Source organism: Ovis aries, chromosome 5 (assembly GCF_016772045.2).
Source record: "Ovis aries strain OAR_USU_Benz2616 breed Rambouillet chromosome 5, ARS-UI_Ramb_v3.0, whole genome shotgun sequence".
NCBI lineage: Eukaryota > Metazoa > Chordata > Mammalia > Artiodactyla > Bovidae > Ovis > Ovis aries.
Genome location: NC_056058.1, coordinates 68,272,651 through 68,294,273, shown reverse-complemented (window position 1 = coordinate 68,294,273; position 21,623 = coordinate 68,272,651). Strand labels below are relative to the sequence as shown.

At 45.1% G+C, this 21,623-nt stretch overlaps 1 protein-coding gene and 1 long non-coding RNA gene across 9 annotated transcripts in view; one reads left to right on the top strand and one right to left on the bottom strand.

Annotated features, from left to right (window-relative positions):
- Window positions 1-3,050: 3,050 nt before the first annotated feature.
- Window positions 3,051-18,578, bottom strand: LOC121819668 (uncharacterized). 2 transcript variants are annotated; one of them, XR_009600725.1, is made up of 3 exons: window positions 18,258-18,578; window positions 5,751-10,087; window positions 3,051-4,239 (listed from the first exon to the last, which is right to left on the bottom strand). It is a non-coding gene; the product is annotated as an uncharacterized LOC121819668 (long non-coding RNA). The 2 variants fall into 2 exon arrangements; XR_006060012.2 differs by having other exon boundaries at window positions 3,051-10,087.
- A 173-nt stretch (window positions 18,579-18,751) lies between these two features.
- The window catches only part of EBF1 (EBF transcription factor 1), a 409,767-nt gene continuing 406,895 nt past the window's right edge, over window positions 18,752-21,623 (top strand). For all 7 annotated transcript variants that reach the window (XM_004009026.6, XM_012178874.5, XM_004009024.6 and 4 more), the window contains exon 1: window positions 18,752-19,767. In XM_004009026.6, the coding sequence (XP_004009075.1) occupies window positions 19,634-19,767 (134 nt within the window). In that variant the 5' untranslated portion in view covers window positions 18,752-19,633. The remainder of the gene's footprint in view (window positions 19,768-21,623) is intronic.

The following is a 21,623-nucleotide window of genomic DNA, read 5'->3' as shown; positions in this document are numbered from 1 at the left end:
GGTTAGAGGTCAGTCTATCTGCCAGTCTTTGAAGGCCGTTTTTACTCTTAGAATTTTTCTCTTCACCTTTGTTGTTTTTTGTAATTTTACTGTCAGGAATCTAGTTGCAAAGTTTTATTTATTTCTTCGATTTTATTGAGATATATTTGACATATAGCATAACGACCTGGCATTCTCGTATGATACAAAATGATTACCATAATGTTTAGTCCGTCACTTCAAACAGTGACATTTTTTTTTCACCTTGTGATAACTTTTAGGACCTACTTTGTTAGCAATTTATTTTTATTTATTTGCATGGGGTTTCTTGGTTCTCTTTGATCCATAGATGAATGCGTTTCTTCAGTTCTGGAAAATTCTCAACCGTTTTCTTTTCAACCGTTTCTTCTGCCTCATCCTCTCTTTATATGACTCAATCAGATGCATGTTACCTCTCTTACTGTACCCTCCTTGTGTCTTACTCTCCTTTAAATGTTTTCCTACTCCATGTTTCATGCTTGATAGTTTATTCTAATTTATTTTTAACATGCATTCATATTTTATAATTTACATGTAAAACTAGGTAGTTTTATAACTAAAATATATCTAATTAATGAGTTCACTAATTCTCCCTATATTTTATCTAAATCTGCTGTTAAACTCATTCACTGATTTATTTTATTTTATTTTTTTAATCTTCTCTGCAAACTTGCCTCTCTTGCTGTTCCCTCAGCTCTAGTAGTTTGAGTGCTGGCTCTAATGCAAGCTCAGGCATTGACAGAGTCTAATTGAGACCCAGTTGGTTAGAAAATATGACCCATAAACCTAGGCTCATCTTTTCTGAAGAGAGAAATATAATTGTGCTCTACAGGGTGCAGGAGGGTTGGTGGGGGAGGACAGAGCTGAGTGAAGGGAGGAAAAGGCTGTACATTAAGTACTGGTGGCATTGACATCAAGGTGAGTGGGTGATGCACTGTAGCTGCCACAGAGCAGCGTTTGGCCTAAGGTTAAATGGCACCCCACTCCAGTACTCTTGCCTGGAAAATCCCATGGACAGAGGAGCCTGGTAGGCTGCAGTCCATGGGTCGCAAAGAGTCGGACACGACGGAGCGACTGCGCCTCACTTCACTCACGTTAATAAAGATACTGTGTCTAGAATAGGGAGGTGCTCTACACCAGTCATCCAGCTAATCTTTGTTGTGTGTCACGTTTTACACAGTATTTTTGCATCTTGAAAACCTCAGTGAACTAAAAACAAGCAAACAGTGCTGGCTTCATGGAGCATATGATCTGTTGGTAAGGGGCAGAGTGTATACTACGGGCAGAGTAAATGAAGGAAATGTTTATGTCAGAAGTTGGTAAATGCTTTAAAGAAGGTGATTCAGAGTCTAAATGTGTGGGAAGAGGAAAGATGGCTGTTGTGATCAGTGCGGGATTCATTGAGAAGGGGACCTTTGAGAATCCATTGAAGGACCCGAATCATCCAAGAGGGATATCTGGGGGATGTTCTTTCCAGACAGGAAGGATCTTCAGCGCAAATGTATTTGCACTAGAGGAGTGTGCCTGTGTCCATTCCCTGCATTTTAAACACTGGTTATTTTAATATTTGTTTACCACAGCTCCATTCATTTCTTTTTCCAGTTTACTATGAGAAATTTGTTAGTTTCCTATAACATAATCTGTTTCCTATGGTATGCCTGTTTTCTGCAGTTATTTTCAAGTTTGTCACTTATTTCTTTAAGGTTGGTAATGAAGGTGGTGTTTTAGCCTGTTTGAGGAGAGTACATGTCTGAGGAGAGCGGAGCTGTGTTTCTGCTTTTCTGCTTCCTTTTGTTTCTTCTAGATCTCACAGTGGAGTGGTGCTTCTTTCTGTGCCTGCTAGCCTTTGACTGCTGGCCTCCTTTGCTTTTGTAAAGTTACTGGTAGGGAGAAGCACAGCCTGGCACAGGTGCTCCTGCCCCGGGAGAAGCTTTGGGTTCACTCCCACTTGGGTGTCACCTTAAACCATTTTCACTGTTTGAGATTCCTTAGCCAGCTTCCCAGGTGTCTCAGCGGTAAAGAATACACCTGCCAATTCAGGAGACATGGATATGATTCCTGGATCAGGAAGATCCCCTGGAGAAGGAAATGGCAATCCACTCCAGTATTCTTGCCTGGAAAATTCCATGGACAGGGGAGCCTGGAAGGCTACAGTCCACAGAATTGTAAAGAGTCGGACATGACTGAGGAACTAACCAGCCAACTCAGGTTGTGAGTTCCTGGAGTCAGTCTTCCTGATGCAGAATCTGGGTCCCAAAGGCCCCCAGTTTAGGGGAAAGAGAGAGGTTTCCACTAACTTTGCTCTGACATGGAAAATACAGCTTTTTATCTTTTTTTTTTTAAAAAAAAAGCTTTTTGAAACCCCAACTTAAAGCGAGCACCTCGCCTGGGCTTTGTGCCCTGACCTTTGCGGCCCCTCTCCCCATGTAGTCGTGAGCAGAAGCCTGAGTCAACAGTAACCGGAAATGCTTGCAGGCATAAGCGCTTCCAAAATTCTACTTATCTCTCTGCTTTCTCCAAAAATTTGCCTGGGGACTCCTGACTGCTGTTTGGGCTCCGCAGTCATTTTCAGGAGATGTTGGCAGTTTTGAAACCGATGTGTGCAGTGTGTGTGTGCAGCGGGGAGTGATCTGAATGATGTAACTGTTGTGAGTGGAAACTGGAAGCTCAGTGGTGTTGTTTTTAGTCTCTCATATCCTTAAACGTGTCCAGGTTGGCATGGGGTCCCCAGAACATAGTGGAATTTGGGTGCTGAAATGCTTGGAAGTGCTATACACATGGCTGTGGACCAGCACAAGGGAAAATACACTTTGTTTAGACTTCTTACCTAATTCCAGCTGTTCAAGAATATGGTTCAAATCTTTACTAGACAACTGCTTGCATATCTCAAGGGTCTATGACTTCCACAAGTTTTAATACAAAAAGCTGAGCATATATGGTCTTTTTAAGTGTTAACATATTTACTGGAGAGAAAATAGATTCATCTGTGCAAATGATCAGGCTTAAGAATAGAAGCCTTTAAAGACAAACAATTGAGAAATCAATAGTTGCTCTTATTTATTAGGAATACAAGCTGTTTTACATTTTAAAAATATCAGTTTTCTCCTACATACTTATATGCACAGTTAATGAAATAGAATATTTTCATTAAAATGTTTAAAAATAGCCATATTATTGAAATTAAGACTACTGTGAAGACTAAAAAAAAAATTAACCCAAATTATAAAGCGTTTGTTCTGAGGACATACATGTACTCATTGTCCTATGCTTATCATATTGTAAAGTTTAAAATCCTTGTGAAAATTGCCGGTGTCAACTTTCCTACTGATAAGGCCCGCAGATTTCAAAATCCAGTCTTTATTCTGTTTTATAGTACATTTTGAAGGGCACAGTCCATCACAGAAAAAAATACTTTCTTTTTCTTACTTATACAACACATGTATCCATGTCATTCAGTTGTAGACTATAAACAGTGAGTTGATTGGGCTTCCCAGATGGTACAGTGTTAAAGAATCCGTTTGCCAGTGCAGGAGACACAAGAGAATTGGGTTTGATCCCTGGGTTGGGAAGAGCCCTTGGAGTAGAAAATGACAACCTACTCCAGTATTCTTGCCTGAAAAATTTCATGAACAGAGGGGCCTGGTGGGCTACAGTCCATGGAGTTGCAAAGAGTCGGATAAGATGAGCACAGCAGCAGGGTGAGTTGATTGTTTTCCATTTTTTAAAAAAGTGAGATAATAATGGCCTTATGTACATATCATAGAAAAGTTATTTCCTTTCCCTGCAGGTTCCAGTAGTGATGATAAAGTCAGAGCTGGGCCCTGAATGCAGGTTGTAGGGTCTTTCCAGGGCCCAGGGCAGTGGTGTGAAATGTCTGGGGCTTCCTTCCTTGTGCAAGTGCCAGGTGGACTCAGCCCTTTCTGACTCCATGTCCTCTAGATGACCCGCCTCAAGTTCCAGATGACCCTTGAGTTGCTGACACAGATCACGATGGGTGACTCTTCCACACTGATTTTTGCACATTTACTCAGAAATTGAAATCTAGAGGGGAACGCACAGAGTCAGTGAGGCAGAGCGAGGGAGGGGCAGTGTGGCCCAAGGGTGCGGGCCTGGGATTGAACATGGATTCACCACTTAACAGAAATGCTGTCTCAGTTTTCTGCCTCAGTTTCCTCGCTTGTCAGGGAAGAATAAGGACTGTTTTCACCTCATAGACTTGCTCTGAGGAAAAAATGAGATCATTAAGTAGAAGGAATTAAGTCATTGGAATATATAAAAAGTGCTCAATAAATGTTTGATATTAATATTCAGACACGAGATATGTTTTGCACAGATTTGGTTAACTCACCTGGGGAGACTAATATTCTTGAGAGAGAGTTTTGAATGTAGTTCAGAAATAATTAAATGCCTTCCTTGATTGAAATAGAAAGGCAATTAAGGCAATGAAGCATTTTTCCCTGTGTTATCTAGGACATATTTTTCTCATTTTCCTCTTGTAATGGGAAAATTTGAAACTCACACAGAGTGGTGACAAATTACTCATCCTAAGGTTAATTGTTCCCCAACAAATACATTTAAAGTAGGGAAGTTGGGTGAATTTCCAGATGTTTCAGAATCCAGTTTTGGGCAGCACCAAGTCTGAGACTTGCGTAGCTATGGGTTTCTGATGTGGCCATCATAGGATTTTGGAAAAGTTTTTTAAAACTCTTGAGGTCTCAGGCTCCCTGACTATAGTTAGGGGTAAAAGTATCAAACTGCAGTGATGGTATAGGCATGGCTGTAGGTGATAGGCTATCAACGTGCTATTACATCATAGCTGAGCTACAACTGAAAGCTGACTTTGTACTATGTTCCAGGGGCTTATTTATTATAAGAGGGAGCAAACTGTTCACATAAAATGAACCAATTAAGCAAGCTCTATTTACTTCATGCAAGCAAACTGTCTCCCAAATGTTGTCTCTGGTTACCTGGATGGGACACAAACAACCCAGATATGTGTCTAGGAATAGTGTGATTGGATGGAGAGAGGGGACAGAGATGGGTTAGAAAATCATAGCTGTTGAACTCATTAATCCCTGTGCACATGATTTTCTATTTAATGGTGTTTTATTTGTTTCACTAACGTGTATTGGGAAGTCTTTGTGACAGATGAATAACCCACAGTTCCTATTTTCAAAGGAATTTAGGGCAGAAGAGGAATTTATGTGGTTGGGTATGATATCTGTTGGTTTAAAACACCAGGAGCAGGACTTCCCCAACAGTCCAGTGGTTAAGACTCCACCTTCTTCTGCAGGGGGCATGAGTTCAATACCTAGTCAGGGAACTAAGGAACCGCATGCCATGAGATGTGGCCCAAAATTAAAAAAACAAAAACAAAACCTAAGGAGCTTCCAGGGTGAAATGGAAACTGGCCACTGTACATGGAGGGCAAGGAGAGGCTGAAGGAAGAGGCAGACTGCTCCAGAGTGGCAGGTGGCAGGCTTGATGAACAGGAGAACTTAATATGAGTCTTGTCTTGGTTGGCTGCGAGATGGGCAGATCTCTGCACCTGCCTGTTGGAATCTTAAAAAATTTGGGTGGAAACCTTAATGGGATTCAGTCACCTATCCCATCCAGGTGGTCTCAACAACACACTGCTGACTCAAGGCCATGTCCTTGAAGACAGTTCCCACTGTGGGAATGGAGGGCAAATGTTTCAAGGACCAGTGAGTGGGTGAGGAGCCTCTGATTACCTGGGTTCAGCTCGAGGGTCAGCAGGTGATCACATCCTCTCCATGACCTCCTCTGAAAATGTCAGAGTAGGCTAACACCGACACAACCCTAAAATCCCATCACTCCATGGGAAATAGATGGAGAAACAGTGGAAACAGTGTCAGACTTTATTTTTCTGGGCTCCAAAATCACTACAGATGGTGATTGCAGCCATGAAATTAAAAGACGCTTACTCCTTGGAAGAAAAGTTATGACCAACCTAGATAGCATATTCAAAAGCAGAGATAATACTTTGCCAACTAAGGTCCGTCTAGTCAAGGCTATGGTTTTTCCTATGGTCATGTATGGATGTGAGAGTTGGACTGTGAAGAAGGCTGAGTGCCGAAGAATTGATGCTTTTGAACTGTGGTGTTGGAGAAGACTCTTGAGAGTCCCTTGGACTTCAAGGAGATCCAACCAGTCCATTCTGAAGGAGATCAGCCCTGGGATTTCTTAGGAAGGAATGATGCTAAAGCTGAAACTCCAGTACTTTGGCCACCTCATGCAAAGAGTTGACTCATTGGAAAAGACTCTGATGCTGGGAGGGATTGGGGGCAGGAGAAGAAGGGGATGACAGAGGATGAGATGGCTGGATGGCATCACGGACTTGATGGACACGAGTCTGAGTGAACTCCTGGAGTTGGTGATGGACAGGGAGGCCTGGCATGCTGCGATTCATGGGGTCGCAAAGAGTCAGACACGACTGAGCGACTGAACTGAACTGAACTGAACTGAAGAGAAGGTTATTTCTTGCTTGTACTAAAGTATTTCTTCAGACAGTTTTAGGAACCCAGATTCCTTTCAACCTAGAACAGGGGTCTGCAAACTTGGCTTATGGGTCAAATACTGTTTCTGTCTTTTTTTTGTAAATAAAGTTTTATTGGAACACAGTCACATCCATTCATGTGTATTCGAGCTTTTTAGCTGTACAACAGTGACTACCTGTGACAGAGGGGGCAGAGCCGATGAACCTGGAAATATGAACTCTCAACACTTCCCAGAAAAAGTGTGCTAAGCCCTGCCTTAGAGCTTTGGAATCTTGTCTCAGATTCTCTGATTCAGCTTACAGAAGAGGGAAGAGGAGAGGAAGGTTCTGTGGGAGGTTTTTATAAGCTGTATCTGGAAATGGCTTCCATCAGTTCAATCTGCATTTCATTGGCCAGCGCTCAAGTCAGAGACAATCCCTAGCTGCTTGGGAAGGAGAGACATGCAGTCTTAGCAATGGCCCAGGAGGAAACCTACAGCAGTTCTACACAGACTAGTGCTGTGTGAGACTCTTCAATTACTCTATTTTCTTTGTTCCTCAAAATAATTGTTTAACAAGTACAGTATTCCTTTGTGGATGAGGTACCTGAGGTTCAGAGAGGGTAAGCAACGTGCTTTAAGGTCACCCAGTATCAAGATAGTGGGAGTGGGGATTTGAAAAGTCAGGATATCTTGCTCTGAAACTTGCGCTATTCTCTCTGAAAAAAGATTTTAAAAAATCATGGTAAAATATACATAACATGTACCAGTGCTGCGATTTTTCAGTGTACTGTTCAATGGCATATAAGATATTTTGGAGAATGGGGAGTTTTTTAGACTTTGATGGGAATTTAAAAGCTCAGGGCTTTAATTTCAATGGTAATAGTAAAAAGTCAAGCACAGTCAGACTTATCTGGGTAATTTCTATAAAACTGACATCAAATCTCCAGTCTCACAGTTTAGTTTATGTTTATTGGGCACCAACAGTGATCCTCTATTGTCACAAGCTGGTAAGAAAGGGGCAGAAGTGGATTTGATACTGAAATAACTCCCTTAAGCTTTTCCTATACCACGTGAATTAAGGAAAGCTTGGTGGTGGTTCTGAAAAAGAGAAAAATGGTAGAAGAATTGAGGCATTACACAAGACATAATTATACAGACATACCAGCCTAAAAGAGCCTACTTTATTGAACTCAGAAGCATCTTGACATTTGTGTGGGAATTTAATTCCCACAAAACAGTGTTTCCAGACTTTTAAAATTGTTTCTTTATAAATCTTTGCTTTTGGGGTGCTTTTTTCATTATTTTTGTAATTTGGTTTCATAGTTGTTTGTGCCATGTGCATAAAGAATTTATCCCTAGTTTTATGCTTGCGCATATTTAAGTAACATAGTAAAATTAATTTAAATAAAAACATGAGGGACCCAGGAGTCTATTTTCTTTTTAAAAGGTATGTGTACAGTCATCCCTCGGTATCCAAGGGGGATTGGTTCTGTGACCCACAGATAACAAAATCCAAGGATGCTCAAGTCCCTTATAAAAGGTGGGATAGTCCATTCGGCCATCCTGTCCACAGGTTCCACATTTCAGGGGATTCAACCAACCTTGGATCCAGAATGTGGGGATACGGAGGGCTAACTGTATGTGACTCAAGTTTACAAGAGGCCACCCCACAGAGATAGCTTTTTTTTTTTTTTTTTTTGCAAAAGACATATTTGAATTAGAAAACTGAACCAGTCAGGACAGACTAAGCTAAGCTGTAATAACCAACAAACCCCGAATCCCCAGTGGCTTAAACCACATGCTTACATTGAATCTGTTGGGTTTTGGCAAAGACCTCTGCTCACTGTGATCGTGACTGCAGGATACCAACTGATGGATCTATCCTTGGTAGTACCTCTGGTTGAGGAGAGCAACTACTGAAGGTCCTCTCACTTCTAAGTAAATGCTCTGGCTCAAGTAGGTTAGATGACCACGCTTAACTACAAGGAGAAGACTGTAATTTTGGGGGGTGCCCGGAGGAAAGAGAAGCCAGGAGTTAGCTGACAGCAATAATGTGTATAACAGAAAGCGTCCTCCATCTTTCTGTAAAGGAGTGCCCTGTGGCCTGGTTTCAACACTTTCTATTCCCTGGTACAGGTGTAGACAGTTTTCTTAATTTCATGGGTAACTGTGGCTCTTGGGTTACAGCCAAAGTTGGTTTCTTACTAGCCTCGGGGCGAGGGCACATCTCAACCGCAGCTCCTCCCTTGTGAAATAGGGGAGAAATGTCACTTGCATGGTTTGTTGAGAGGAGTCAAGGTAGTAACTCATGTGAAACCTTGCCAATTGTAAGCTATTATCCAAAGGGAGTAATAGTACTGCTTCTGGCAATCAGTTGTGTCACACTGAGGATCAAGAACAGATAGTAAAACGATTTCACCCTACAGCACTTGTTACACCGTCAATATTTTCTCACAGAAATTTCATGAAAATTAACAGGAAATTTCCTTAGGTGATCTGTGCATAGTTCTCCAATAATAAAATAGTTCTGAAAAAATAATTCTCCAATAATAAAAACCAAAATTTTCCTCCTGGCTAGAAAATTACAGAGTATTTTACATAATTCCAAATCTGTATGGTCCAATTTTCTAGCAGATTCCTACATTAAAAAAAATGTGAAGTTAAACAGAAAAAGCACTATCTATCTGGCTTAAGAAGCAGTAGCTTTAAGTTGGGGATCAGTATGAGAAAAATCACAAATGTCTCACAAAACAGTGCTGAAGATAGAAACACAGGAAGATTCTTGTACTACTGTAGCATCGATTCTTGAAACTCAAATCAGTCAAGTATCTTAGAGTTCTAATTTAATAGAACTGGATGGCATCCTAAAGATGGTCTTATTTTCCAGATGAAGGAAATTAGATCTGGAAAGTTGATTTGCTTAGATCATGTTCCTTAAACACAAGTTGATAAGTATTTTTGCTCTTTCCTCAACCTGAAATTATAGAGATGAACATAATGGAGGAAGAAATGTTTTTCTGTTCCTCATATAACTCCTAATAAAAACTCTTCTAATCAAAACCTATAAAATTCCCTTCATTGTATATCTGCAATTAAATATTGCATTATGGAAGAAAAATCTACTGAAAATCCTTAGCAAGGTCCAGCAATGATTTTGAGATTCCTTTTCTGCATATCTAAAATTCAGTTGTTTTCCTCATTTCTGAGTTTCCCAAATGATGTTTTGATCGACAGGAAATGTATAAATTAAGTAAGAAAATAAGATTCTGATTTCTGGTTGAATAATTTCATTACCTGGTTATTCTATTAGATGTGGAAGTTTACTTTTCATCCTAGGAGAAGAATTTTCATATTGTCCACAAAAAGAAAAAGATAAGTTTACCTTCCTAGGCATACTAGTCAGGAGAGGCTCAATTATACAGCAGTAAAAAAATCCCTGGGACTTACAGTGACAAAAGATTATTTCCTATTCATGTTAGAAGTCCACTGTGGATTGGAGGCCTCTTCACTCCACATTATCTTTGCAAAGAGTGGCAGGCGGAGTGAAACTCCATCTGGGGGTGGCCAGCAGCTGTGACAAGGAAAAGGGGGTTTGTTGAATTGCACACTGAGGCTTAAAGCTTCTGCCTATAAATAACACATACTACTTCTGCTAATTCCTCATTTGTCAAAGCAAATTACCAGGTCCCATCTAAATGCAGAAGGATCAGAATACTTTAATCGTACCATGCACCTGGAAGAAGAAGAATCATAATTTTGGTGAGCATCTGTAATGGCTAACATAATAGGAATAAAAAAAAGAAGAAAATGAAACAGGTCCCCTACCCAGCCCAGCTATCAAAAAACCAGTGTCTTACATCATCAATTGGAGTAATAAAATACCTCTCAGCTGCGCAAGAAAAACTCTTAACACATTAATTTGTGGCAGGTAAAATTTCCTGAATCCATCTTCATTACTCTTGCATAGAATGGGAAACAGGTACAAATTGAACTAAACTAAATGTGGGGCTGGGATGAAGTTTCTAGAAATGCATTGTGGGCCAGCTAAATGGGGAGACACATCCATGCCTTGTGTGGATTTTATTAGACTCATTTCTTTAAGGAGAAATTGCTGCTTTATGATATGATTATACCACTCAGTAGAGTCTTTCTAAAATAATATGACAGTAGGAAAGTTAGAGCCTGGTCAGACAGTTAAGTTCATATTCACTTAAATTGCTAATAAGAGTAATTGTTAACAGCTCCCTCTACAAAGAGATTTTGAACCTTTAAAACTTAGCCTTTCTGGGAAATGTTGGAAGGTCTGGAATATGTTTAAAGGCTCTCATTTGTTTCTTTTATTTGGGTACAACTATTTGCTTACATATTTTTAAACTTTTAGTGTATTACTAGCAACAGAGTGTTTCAAGTGGGGGGAAAAAACTGGTTCAGAAGTTTTGTACTTTCCAGAAAAATAAGCAGTTTTATAGTCTTTCTTTAAATCCTTCTTGGTAAAAATCTACAAAGCAAAAGGAAAGGGTAAGAGTCAAAGGCTGCTGATTTACTGTTTAATTATATCTTTCCCCCCTGCCCCTTAAAATTTTATAACAGAGCACGGTTAACATTAACACCCCAACCACAATAAACCAAACATATTTTATTACATATTTTATGTTCAAGATGGAAATGAAGATATAATGGTGAGATAATTTTATACAGAGGTACCATGCATTCTCTGTGACTAGGGGCAAATCGATTCTGTGTTTCGTGCTTTAGTTTTCTAAACTATCATTACTAATTGTATTAATAGCAAATTTTTATTGGGTAATGACTACAGTACAAGGGGCTGTATCAAATACTTTATGTTTTTCCCTCACTTATTCCTCACAGCAAACCTGCTTTTACAAATGAGGAAATTGGAAATGAAATGACTTGACCAAGGTTACCTAGCTAGTTAGGAGTGGGAATCCTCTTTGGGGATAAATCATTGTGGTAATATTTCAACCAAAGTGTTTGATAATTGAAGTGTTTTTCTAATCCAACTCTCTGGGAGAGGAAAGAATTTAAATTGGCATTGGTTCCTTTATTCATAAATATATGAATGCCCACTCTGTGTCTAGCCCTGTCTTAAAGCCTGTGGATATAGAACTGAATAAATAAGCAAGGCACAGAGGTTAAGAAAAGTGGGTTCTGGCCTTAGACCAAAAAACTTGGGTTAGGCTCTGGAGGGCGACCATGGACAGGAACTCTAGCTTCATTTGCAAACTGGGAAATTATATTGATGCTTATTTCACGGTTTTCATGGGTAAATTAAATGAGAGAATGAAAGTCAAGTGTTTTAGAACAGTACACTGCGTAAGATGCTCCACGTGCTCAGCATGTTCTAATTTTTATTGTTATTTTTGTTACTGTTGTTGCTATAAACAACAATAGACATTGTTGGGGAGCTCCCTGATTAGGAAGGAGGGGGAGATATTTAAACGATATTTCCTGTCCAGTATGATATGAGCATTACGGGAGTCAGGTAGGGAACAGTGTGAGTGACTGCCTATAGAATGGGTTTGGAAAGCTTTCGCGGAAGAGGTTAATTTGAGCCGGTGATTGCCAAGGGGAGAGGAGCTTCTCCAGGTGAAGGGTGTAGGCATTCTGCTCCTGTATAAAGATGCTGCGGCAAAGGTGTGTTTGGGAAACCTCTAGGCTCTGGCGAAATGTAACGTTCTAGTGAGGGAAAGGAATAAAAAGCGAATGGAAAACCAGTAGTGGTAACTTGGGAGGTCTGGACCGGAAAAGGTTCTGCCTTGGGTGGCAGTGGTGGGAAACACGCTGGGGTGATCGCGAGGTGGCGCTGTGGCTCCACGTAAAGGGAAGATTCAGGCGCCAGCGGGTCACCACGCACCCTTGGCAACCTCGGAGAGGCGGGGCAGGGCTATCTTTATGGATCGGGCACCACCTACATACAGCCACCAAATAATGATGTTGATGAAGATAATAAATACTTAACGCAGATAGCTGGAAGCAGTCTCCTTTAGGACACACGGCGTCAATAATCAGAAACTGTCCGCAAAGATCAATTAAGTATGTAGAACTGTCCAGCAGGGAACACTGGGCAATCCGGAGAAATCGTGGGCCCCAGCTGGAACCTGCCTCACCCTCCCTGCAGGCTAACCTGTAGCTTTTGGTTAGGTCCTGCACCCTGTTGGGCAGCTCCCTGCTACCTGCAGGGCAAAGGAGCAACAGTTTTCCTTGTCCTAGGATGCTGCCTGCGCCTTTCCTTTGATTGGACCTGAGAGTTTTTGTGACTGCTTTGCTGGGTTTCACATGCACACGTGGCACTCGAATAACATATGAGGCCAGGCTCAGACACGTGTATGATGCTTTTGCGTGCGCACACACATTTCTTCACATGCACACTCACAATCGAGACACGTCTACACGTGACACATGCACACACTATAGGCATGCCCTTGTGTACTCACGGTAGTGTGCAACAATCCTCAAGCACATGGACACACATGCACCCAAGTTCACGATGTCGCTCACTGCCACACACGCCTATTGCACAGGCCCACAATATGCAACCACTCTTAGCTTGTACAAACACATTTGCACACTCACAGTCACACACATCTAACAAAGACCTCCAAGCGCGGAACGGTACATAAACATCTAGTGAATTGCCCCTTAAGGAAAATACCCGAAAACTTTCTGTGACTCGGGAATCTCAAGCGTGTCTGCTAAAAACTCCTCCTCCCTTCTCCTGCTTTTCCTCTAAGCAAACAGGCCTACTCCTCCTTCCCTTCCGCTCCAAATCCTCGGAAGACTCAGTTTCTTTCTTTTCGGATTTGCACTGCTGAAGGGATGCTAATTTGTAAACAGCCCGGCAGGCAGCCTCGTTCTGCCACCCTGGAATCCCCTTCCGAGCTGGGAGCAAGGGCCATTCATACTGAGAATCAACCAGCCTTATCAGACTCCAATCCCGCGGGCTGGAGGGCTGTTGTGGAAGGGTCAGGGGAGGGGTACGGTCGCGCCCTTGGACAGCCTTGGACTGGGACCTTTCTGGCAATGCCGCCAACTGTATTCTCTCTGCACAGAATAATTGGAGCTTTTAGCTGCGGTCATTCCAAGGCTATATGACCTTCCTCCATTAAAGCACATCCGCAGATGTCCAGATTTCTGCCCTCTGAAGGGAGTCCCAGGCATCCCCACACAATCTTGTATTTAGTTTATTTCAATTAGGCAACTTTGTGTGCCCCTGGAGCTCTAAAATTTTAGCTAAATCTGGCGAGAAGCGGCTGACTGGAGCTCTCATAGCAAATGTGGCACAGTCAGGGCTGGAGCCGGCAGGACCCTAGCATGCCGTCACTGGCCACCCAGAGATGCTCGGACCTCGGCCGCGGGAATGTGCATACAGTTCGCATTTTCGCGCTTTTCAGAACCCTTTATCCTCCTCTCTACTGTCTGCCCTTAGGGTACATCTTGCGCCCACTGCTCCTTGGTCGTCTGGGATACCTACAGGCTTGAGAGCTAAAGGGATCTTTGAGCGATGGAGGGCAAGAACCAAGGCAAACGCTGCAGATGAACGAGGACGCTGGGTGAGTGGTTCGGATCCAATTTTCAGGGTACTGGCTCTGAGAAATTTCCACTCAGCGGCTTTATCGGCAGCGCAGCCCTGGACAAGTTGTTTCATTTAAATCACAGAGCATCAGTTTTCTCACCTGTAAAATAAAGGTGATTTTACCCACCTTCTTTGTCGGTTGTGGGAATTTAGTGAGTTTGTACCCATTAAACCTTCAACAAATGAGATCTCTTCTTACCTGGGGGCGCCCCAGGGGACCCAAGAGAGTCAGCAGGCTCGCCTGGGAAAGGTTTATTGAAACCCCGTGCCTCAAGCCCCCCTCCTAGGACCACTAAGCTTCCCACGCCAGAGTCTCAGCAGTGTTATTTGCCTGATTCCTACCTCCTAGTTCTCAGTGGGTGACTTTGTCCCTCTGTCCCTCTGTCCCTCAGTTTCCCTGGCTGTACTGTGCGGTGAAGCATGCTACCAGGGTCTGGAAGTGTCAGCCGGAATGGGTGAACAAACCGGGCTTTCTCTGTAGCCCTAGGGGTAGGAATCAGGGTTCACGGTCTGGGGAAATGGCCCCTTCTCTTTGCCGCTTGCCAGAGCACTGAGAACGAGGAGGAAGGACAGACGGATTTCCACTGAAACCACTGCCTCCTACTCCCATGCATTCCCCTAGGGCAGTGGGTAGAGGTCTTTAGGAGGGCAGGGTCACGTGCGATCAACCCTGCAGGCTTCTGGCTGCGGCTCTGGGGCCAGAGCGGAGTCGTGCACCACTCAGGTCCTCACTTTCCCAGGGTCTCGGGCTCCTACTTACTCCCAACCCTCCCCTCTTTCGGCGGAACCTTGGCCTCTGCGTGCGCGACTGCCGGAGACTCCAGGCTGAGGGTGGACCGCCTTTGGGGCCGGCTGCATGCGGCACGACTTGGTACCTTTGACCTTCGTCACCCCACCTTTCCCAGCATTTAAAGAGGCATCTTTCCCCCGGTTCACTCTGAGTGGGATCAGGCTAGCAGCAAAAGGCAGGGGGCATTACCCTGACAGGCAGCCCCTCCGGGCCGTGCACCTTCATAAGAGGGACTGAATGAGGGAATTTTCAAAGTGACAGGTCCCAAGTCTGGCCTCCTGGGGGCGGCCAAGCAGAGAAGATTCCCTCTTTCCCAGTGATGTCCCCCAAGTCCTAGTTCGGCTGTGTTTATCTTGTCTCTGCCCTTTTGGGGAGCGGGTGTGTTTCTGTTTGCATTCCCCAGAAGTTACTACGGCACTGATGCTCTTTTGGAAATGGAATTGATCTCTCTGTGCCCGGAAGTGTCTGGGGTAGCCAAGAGTGAGAAGGCATCAAAGTTTGGGGTGGGGAGGGGAGCTTGCTCACTGGGTCTGAGTTGCCCCCAGCTCAGGGAGAGCCTGGGGGCTGAGCAGCCTTGTTCACTGTTTGGAGCAACTGAGAGGGAGGATGTAGACCTCTGCCACCCAACCATCCCTTGGAAGAAACTCTGAGGGAAACTCCAGAGGAAATATCAAACCTTGCCAACGGCTCCATCCACATATAAAGTCGATCTGCTGTATATCTTCCTCATGTACATTTTCTTCATCCCTCACTTTCTTTCTCCCTAATTCTGTTGGTCTGGACATGGCCTGGAAAACTGCATTTCTAACAAAATTTCTCCTTCCCCCTTTTGATTAAGCTGATAAGCTGGGTTTGGGGATTGGCCTTATAAATTACCCTAAAGTCATACCACAAATATACTATAAAGCCTGGCAACGCTATACACACAAGTTTGTCTCTTCTCTCCACTGGAGATGTGGCTACAATGTAAAAAGGATGAAGACGGCCTCAGTACATATAGTTACCCTATACACACACGTTTTGCTTTTTGGAGGTGGTGCAAACCTTACGTGAGGAAAGACTGAAAAGCGTTTAAGACATTTTTCAAAGTTTAAACTTGCCAGTGGCTAGTTCAGTATTCACCAGAGGAAAGCTACAAAAAGCTACCAGTCTGCTGGCCTGGGTGTCATTTCCAGTTTTCTATCACCCTCTTTGTCTCTTTTCCACCTTCTCTTTAGCTTCCTTCCTACTTAAACAGTTATTACTGAGTGAGAAAGCACAAGCACACTCAGAAGGAAAGCTCCAGATACACTGTGCTTGATTAAAATAAAACACACTCACCATCCCAGATGAAACCTCTACTACCTCTGTACAAATGAACTTGGTCATATCAACTTTCCTGTCTCCTTTTATTAGTACTTTTTTTCTCCCAAGGCCTGGTAGATGTGGAGGTTGTCTTCCTCTTATGTAGTTCCTGGAGATTCTTGGCTCTCAGGCAGGAACTGGGCTGCCTGAATTTCTCTGGGCCAGTTTCTCTTTTGGATGAGGCAGCTTCAGGCCCCTTCACAAACACATCATTTGCAGAGTGTGTCTAGATTTGCTTGACCCCCCCCCCCCCCCCCCCCCCCCCCCCCCCCCCGCCACCCCAGCTCTAGAAATCCATCTGTTGAGTTACTTCCACTGATCCTGGTCCTCAGGGTGGTGGCTGTGTCTCTCCTTTCTCTGTCACCTTTGGCAGTGATCTGATCCCTCATTGTGTGTTCCTCATTACTGGGGTTTGTACCTCACCAGACTCCACTTGGAGTCCTGAACACCGTTTACTGGAGCATAAAATAGAGATTCAGGAAGTTAAAGAGAGGGATATCTCTGTCTTTTGCCAGTGCTATCTGGGACTCTTGGATGGGAGGGTGGCCTCTGCATCCTGGTCCCCCTTCTTTGAAGGATCCCTTTAGAGAAGGCAGGGCAGGAAAGAAGGCAGAGTGGGCAGAGAGGTCCAGGAAGGGGAAGGGGTTGGCTCTAGATACCCTTTGGGCCTAAACTTGGAGTTTTGAGACGTTTTCAGCAGTCCAGGTTTCAATTATACAGTTAAATACTGTAGAGATGGATGTCCAGCCTTCCATTTTGCCTCTTCACAGATCTATAATCCTTCCAGTGTTTCCACCAACATATCCCTCAGGAACATCTACTTAATGCCTGGTAGAAGGTGTGGGGATCCTGCTGGGTCAAATGGATCTCTTCAAGAGCATCTTGGAGGAAGTGGCATTAGTTATGGTACCAGGGAAAAAGCTCAGCACATTAAGTGGTCCAAGTTAAGTGGTATGAGAGTGGGCAGGCTTTGTGCACAAGAGATAAAGCAGTGTTGAAGACAGTGGCCATGTATCCTCAGGCCTGAAATAGTCTTTCAACTAGTCTGGAAGTGGCTCTCACTTTCCTGCACTGTGAAGAGCACAAACCATAACTTCTGCCTGTCTCCATTCCATTCAACATGGGCATATGTACTTTTCTATCAATGACCCCATGAGCTTCCTAAATCAAAGGGCCAAGAAAGGCAGGCAGAAAGGGGACCTGGATTTCTGGCAGAGAATTTCCCCGAAGGAGCCTTTAGCAGATTTGGCTGCAGTCAGGGAGTTCCTTTGAGAGCAATGAAACAGAAGTTCACCATGTGCTTATTAGAGGTTACAACCTGCTAAAAAATGATGGGGTGCATTACCCAGAAACATCTAGCTATTTCCTTTGCCAGCCACAACCATATATGTTGAAAGATCTGAGGTAGGGGACCATTTCTTCTTCCCTTCCTTCTTCCCTCTTTCCCTCCCTTCATTCCCTCCTTCTCCAGATCTTTCTTTCTGGACAGGTCGCAGAGGCAGAAGTTGGGGGAGGGTTTGTTCAAGCTCCAATTTTAACAGAAAGAACAAGGAAGAGAGAAACCCTACACCAAGTAACTCATCAGAGACGTTGTTTTTGCTTTGGTAGTTACACTAAGGGAAGAATCTATTTGGGGGGCGGAGATGAGAGGGTGGGGATTGAACGCCAGCAAAATTTTAAAACGCAGCCTGGCACATCTACAGTGAGAGCATTCGTTCCACCGTTTACCTATCCATCCCGCAGAATGCGCCAAAGAAGTGAGCACGTGAGGCCAGTGCCTAACGCCGGCTGTCTCCAGGCAAGCGGCCCAGCGAGAAGTGTTTCAGAGACTTGACTAGAGGCAAAGCCCGGTCCACCTCTCTCTGGGGATCCACAGCGCTTCCCTTGCCCCGGCCCAGGGTCCACCCCTCTCTCCCAACGTGGAGGCAGTGCCCTCCGCGAGCTCCCAGCGCCGACCTCGCGCACCCATTTTTCCAACCCACCACCCCCTCCTCAAAGCGAAGAGGTGGGCACCTGGGATGCGCGTCCTGCTTTCTCTGCCCGAGCTCTCCCGTCTCCTCCACTTTTGCCCCCGACGTCCCAGAACAGCGGAGCAGGACACGACCCTGGGAGGGCGAAGCCTGTGCGCCTCGAGCGCGCTCAGAGCGCGGCGAGGATGCTAAGCGGACTGCAATGGCCAGGATGCAGACCCCAGCTCAAATCCCTGAGAAGAATATCCTCCTCCCCTTCCTTCTGTCTCCCTTCTGCCCGGCACTTCCCAGCTCAGCCCCGCTCCTCTGCAGCTCGGACGCGGGTACTCAACGATCCTTCGCTCGCCACTTTGCAAATAACTTTGGCCGGCTCCCCTGCGCCACCCGGTGAGGGATGTTAATGAGGGAGCGTGGCCCTGCGCTGAGAGCCCGGAGGCTCCGGGGCCGCGATTGGCTACGGCGAGGCGGAAGGATGACGTTATGCAAATGAAGGGGCGGGCCCTTGTGGCGCGGGCCCCGCCTCCTCCCTTTGGGGTTAGTGTGCTTGTGTTTAGCTCTGGGGAGAGTCAAACTGGATTCCATAGGGAAAGCCTGCAAATCACTTCTATTTTAGCAAGGAGAAAACAGAATCTCTATCTAGCAGGGTCCACCTCTCTCTCTCTCTCCCTCTCCTCTCCTCTCCTTTCCTCTTTCTGTCTTTCCCTACCCCCTCCCCCTTCCCCCCACCCTACTCTCCCTCTCTGGTGTATCTGTCTACGGCAACCAGCGTCCTCCTCATCTATACACGCTGAAAGGAAAGAAACATCTTTGGTTGGGAGAGAAGGAGGAAAAAAAAAGAGAGAGAGAGAGAGGAAAAACTTGCCTGGTTGTGGAAAATGACACTTGAAGTAGCAAAGCCGGCAGCGCGAGTTGAGTCTATTGTTTCTTAAATTGCCATCAGGGTTTTTTTTTTTTTTTTTTTTTTCTTCCTGCTTCTTCAAGTGAACGGTACCTCTACAAAAGGAAACTCCAGCCCCTCCTGTCCTTCACCGGCCTGTGATCATTACAAAAAAAAAAAAAAAAAAAAGCAAAAAAAAAAAAAAAGCAAAAAAAAGCACCCAAACCAAAAATTAACCAACCAAACAACCCCCAACAGCCAAGCACACATCTCTATTTTTTTTATTTTGGTCTTTTTGTTGGATTTTCCCTTCCTTTTCTCTCTCTCTCTCTCTCTCTCTCTTTTTGGGGGTTATCGCTCAATTTTGAGAGAAGGTTTACATTTTTTTAAAAATTTGCTTTCCAGCCCGCCTTGATCTAGCGCGAGTTCATCGACTCAAAAAAAAAAAAAAAAAATCTCTGGCTGGCGTTTTCTTTGCCTTTTTTTTTTTTTTTTCAAATTTTCAAGGGGGAGGAGATTTTCCACAAGAAAAGGTTGTTTTCATGTTTGGGATTCAGGAAAGCATCCAACGGAGTGGAAGCAGCATGAAGGAAGAGCCGCTGGGCAGCGGCATGAACGCGGTGCGGACGTGGATGCAGGGCGCCGGGGTGCTGGACGCCAACACGGCGGCGCAGAGGTGGGTACCGCTGGGGGACCGCGGCCGGGGAGGCAAGCCGCGAGCAGCAAAGCCGGGCGGCGGTAGCGGCAGTGGCCGCCGCGGGGTCGAGCCGCGCTCTAGCGTCTACGGCTGGGCTCTGCTAGCCTCCGGGGCTCCGCGCTCCCCGGCCGCCAGGTCTTGGTTGCCTGCGGCCGAAGAGCCAGGAGCTGCCTGCGAGGAGCCCACGATTTACCGGCACTTTACCCTGCCTGGTCTGTGACTGTTTTCATTTTGTTTTAAGCCAGAAGAGGCTCTCACCAGCGTGATGTTGGATATCTGTGTTTTTCTGTGATTGCTATTTCTTTTCTGGCCGGCTGTCTTTTCTTTCTTTCCTTTCATTTTTTTCCGCTTTTCTGTCATTTATTTGCCTTTTTTCATTTCTTTGCTTCTTCTTTGCTTTCTCTTCCTCTTTCTTCCTTTCCTTCCTCCTCTTTTTCTTTCTTTTTACCCTTTTCTCTCACTTGAAAACTTTCTTTCCTTCTCCTTCCTTTCCTGCTCCCTCTCTTCCTCCCTTTCTTTTCTTTCTTCCTCCTTTCCTTTCTTCACTTCCTTTCTTTCCCCCTTTCTTCTCCTTCCTTCTTTTCCTTCTTTCCTGCCTCTTCTTTCTTCACTTTCTCCCTCTTTCCTCTTTTCCCCTTCTCTTAACTCCTTTTCTCTTTACATTTCCCCCTAGAATCATCTTATTTCTCCTCTGATGCTCCTTTCCTCTTTGTAGTTTTCAGTTTTTCTTGGTCCACCCGGAGAAGAGCAACTCCTAACTTTAATTCTGACATCTTCTGAAAGTCTTCCCGACAGTCTGTAACTATGGCCCCTTCTAAGCCCCTCTGCCACTCTCAGCTCCTGGGATGCTCGGTTGTATGGCCTGGAGGCACTGCTCCAGGAGACTGACCTGGGGGAACTTTCCCCGGGCACCCTCTGTGCCCTTTCTGGGGACTCCTGGTCCCAACTGAGAAATGGTCCCCCCTTTTTTCAGGCCACCATTTGGGCTTGGGAGAGTGGGAGATATGGTGGCCCAAGACTCTATCCCGCCCAGAAAGAGCGGAAGGGGAAGAAGGAAGATGACTAATTACATCATCCTCATCTTCTCCGGGCTGGGGACAAGTGTCCACAACACTGTTCCCGTCCCCAGTGATAATAAGGATGGGGGTGGTTGGTAGTGAGAGTGAGTTGGGTAACCGGGCTAGAAGCGAAAGTGTGTGTGTTTGTTGTGTGTGGCGCGTGCGTGTGTGCGCGAGCCCTTGTGTCCGGGCAGGTCGAGCTGTCAGTGGCCTCACTGAGCCCCTGGCGCCCCAGGCGCCCCAGGCTCCAACCCCCGGGAGGGCGCGCTCAGCCGTCAGCCCTTGTTCATAGGATTTCTGGAAAGCGTGTGAGGATTTCTGCGAACAGTAAAACTTTGTCAGGACAGGTCTTTAAAAAAATCAATTCCCTTTCCCACAGCGACCACCCCTGACGGCTCTGAGTTCCACCCGCAGGTCCTTTTCCTCCACATGCTTTCCTTGGGGGGGTGGGGGGGACATGCAGCTTCCCGATGCCGGGCATCCGCGGCTGTCCCGGGGGCACATAAGGTTTCCCGGAGGATGGCTGCTGCAGCGAGGAGCTGAGCATATTCCCCTCCATTCTCTCCTGCCCACGGGAGACTCGAGGGGGTGGCGGGAACCAACTCCCATCCCACCCTCTAAGTTGTCAGCGGCCGTCTCTATGCCGCGATCGGGTTCCCCTCAGCCACCGCTTCTTTTCTTACTCCCCTACGCAGCGGAGTCCAGTCGGAATAAATGCGTACAGCGTTTTATCTCTTGTGCAAAACCCAAACAAAACTTTCACACCTCTTCGTCAAA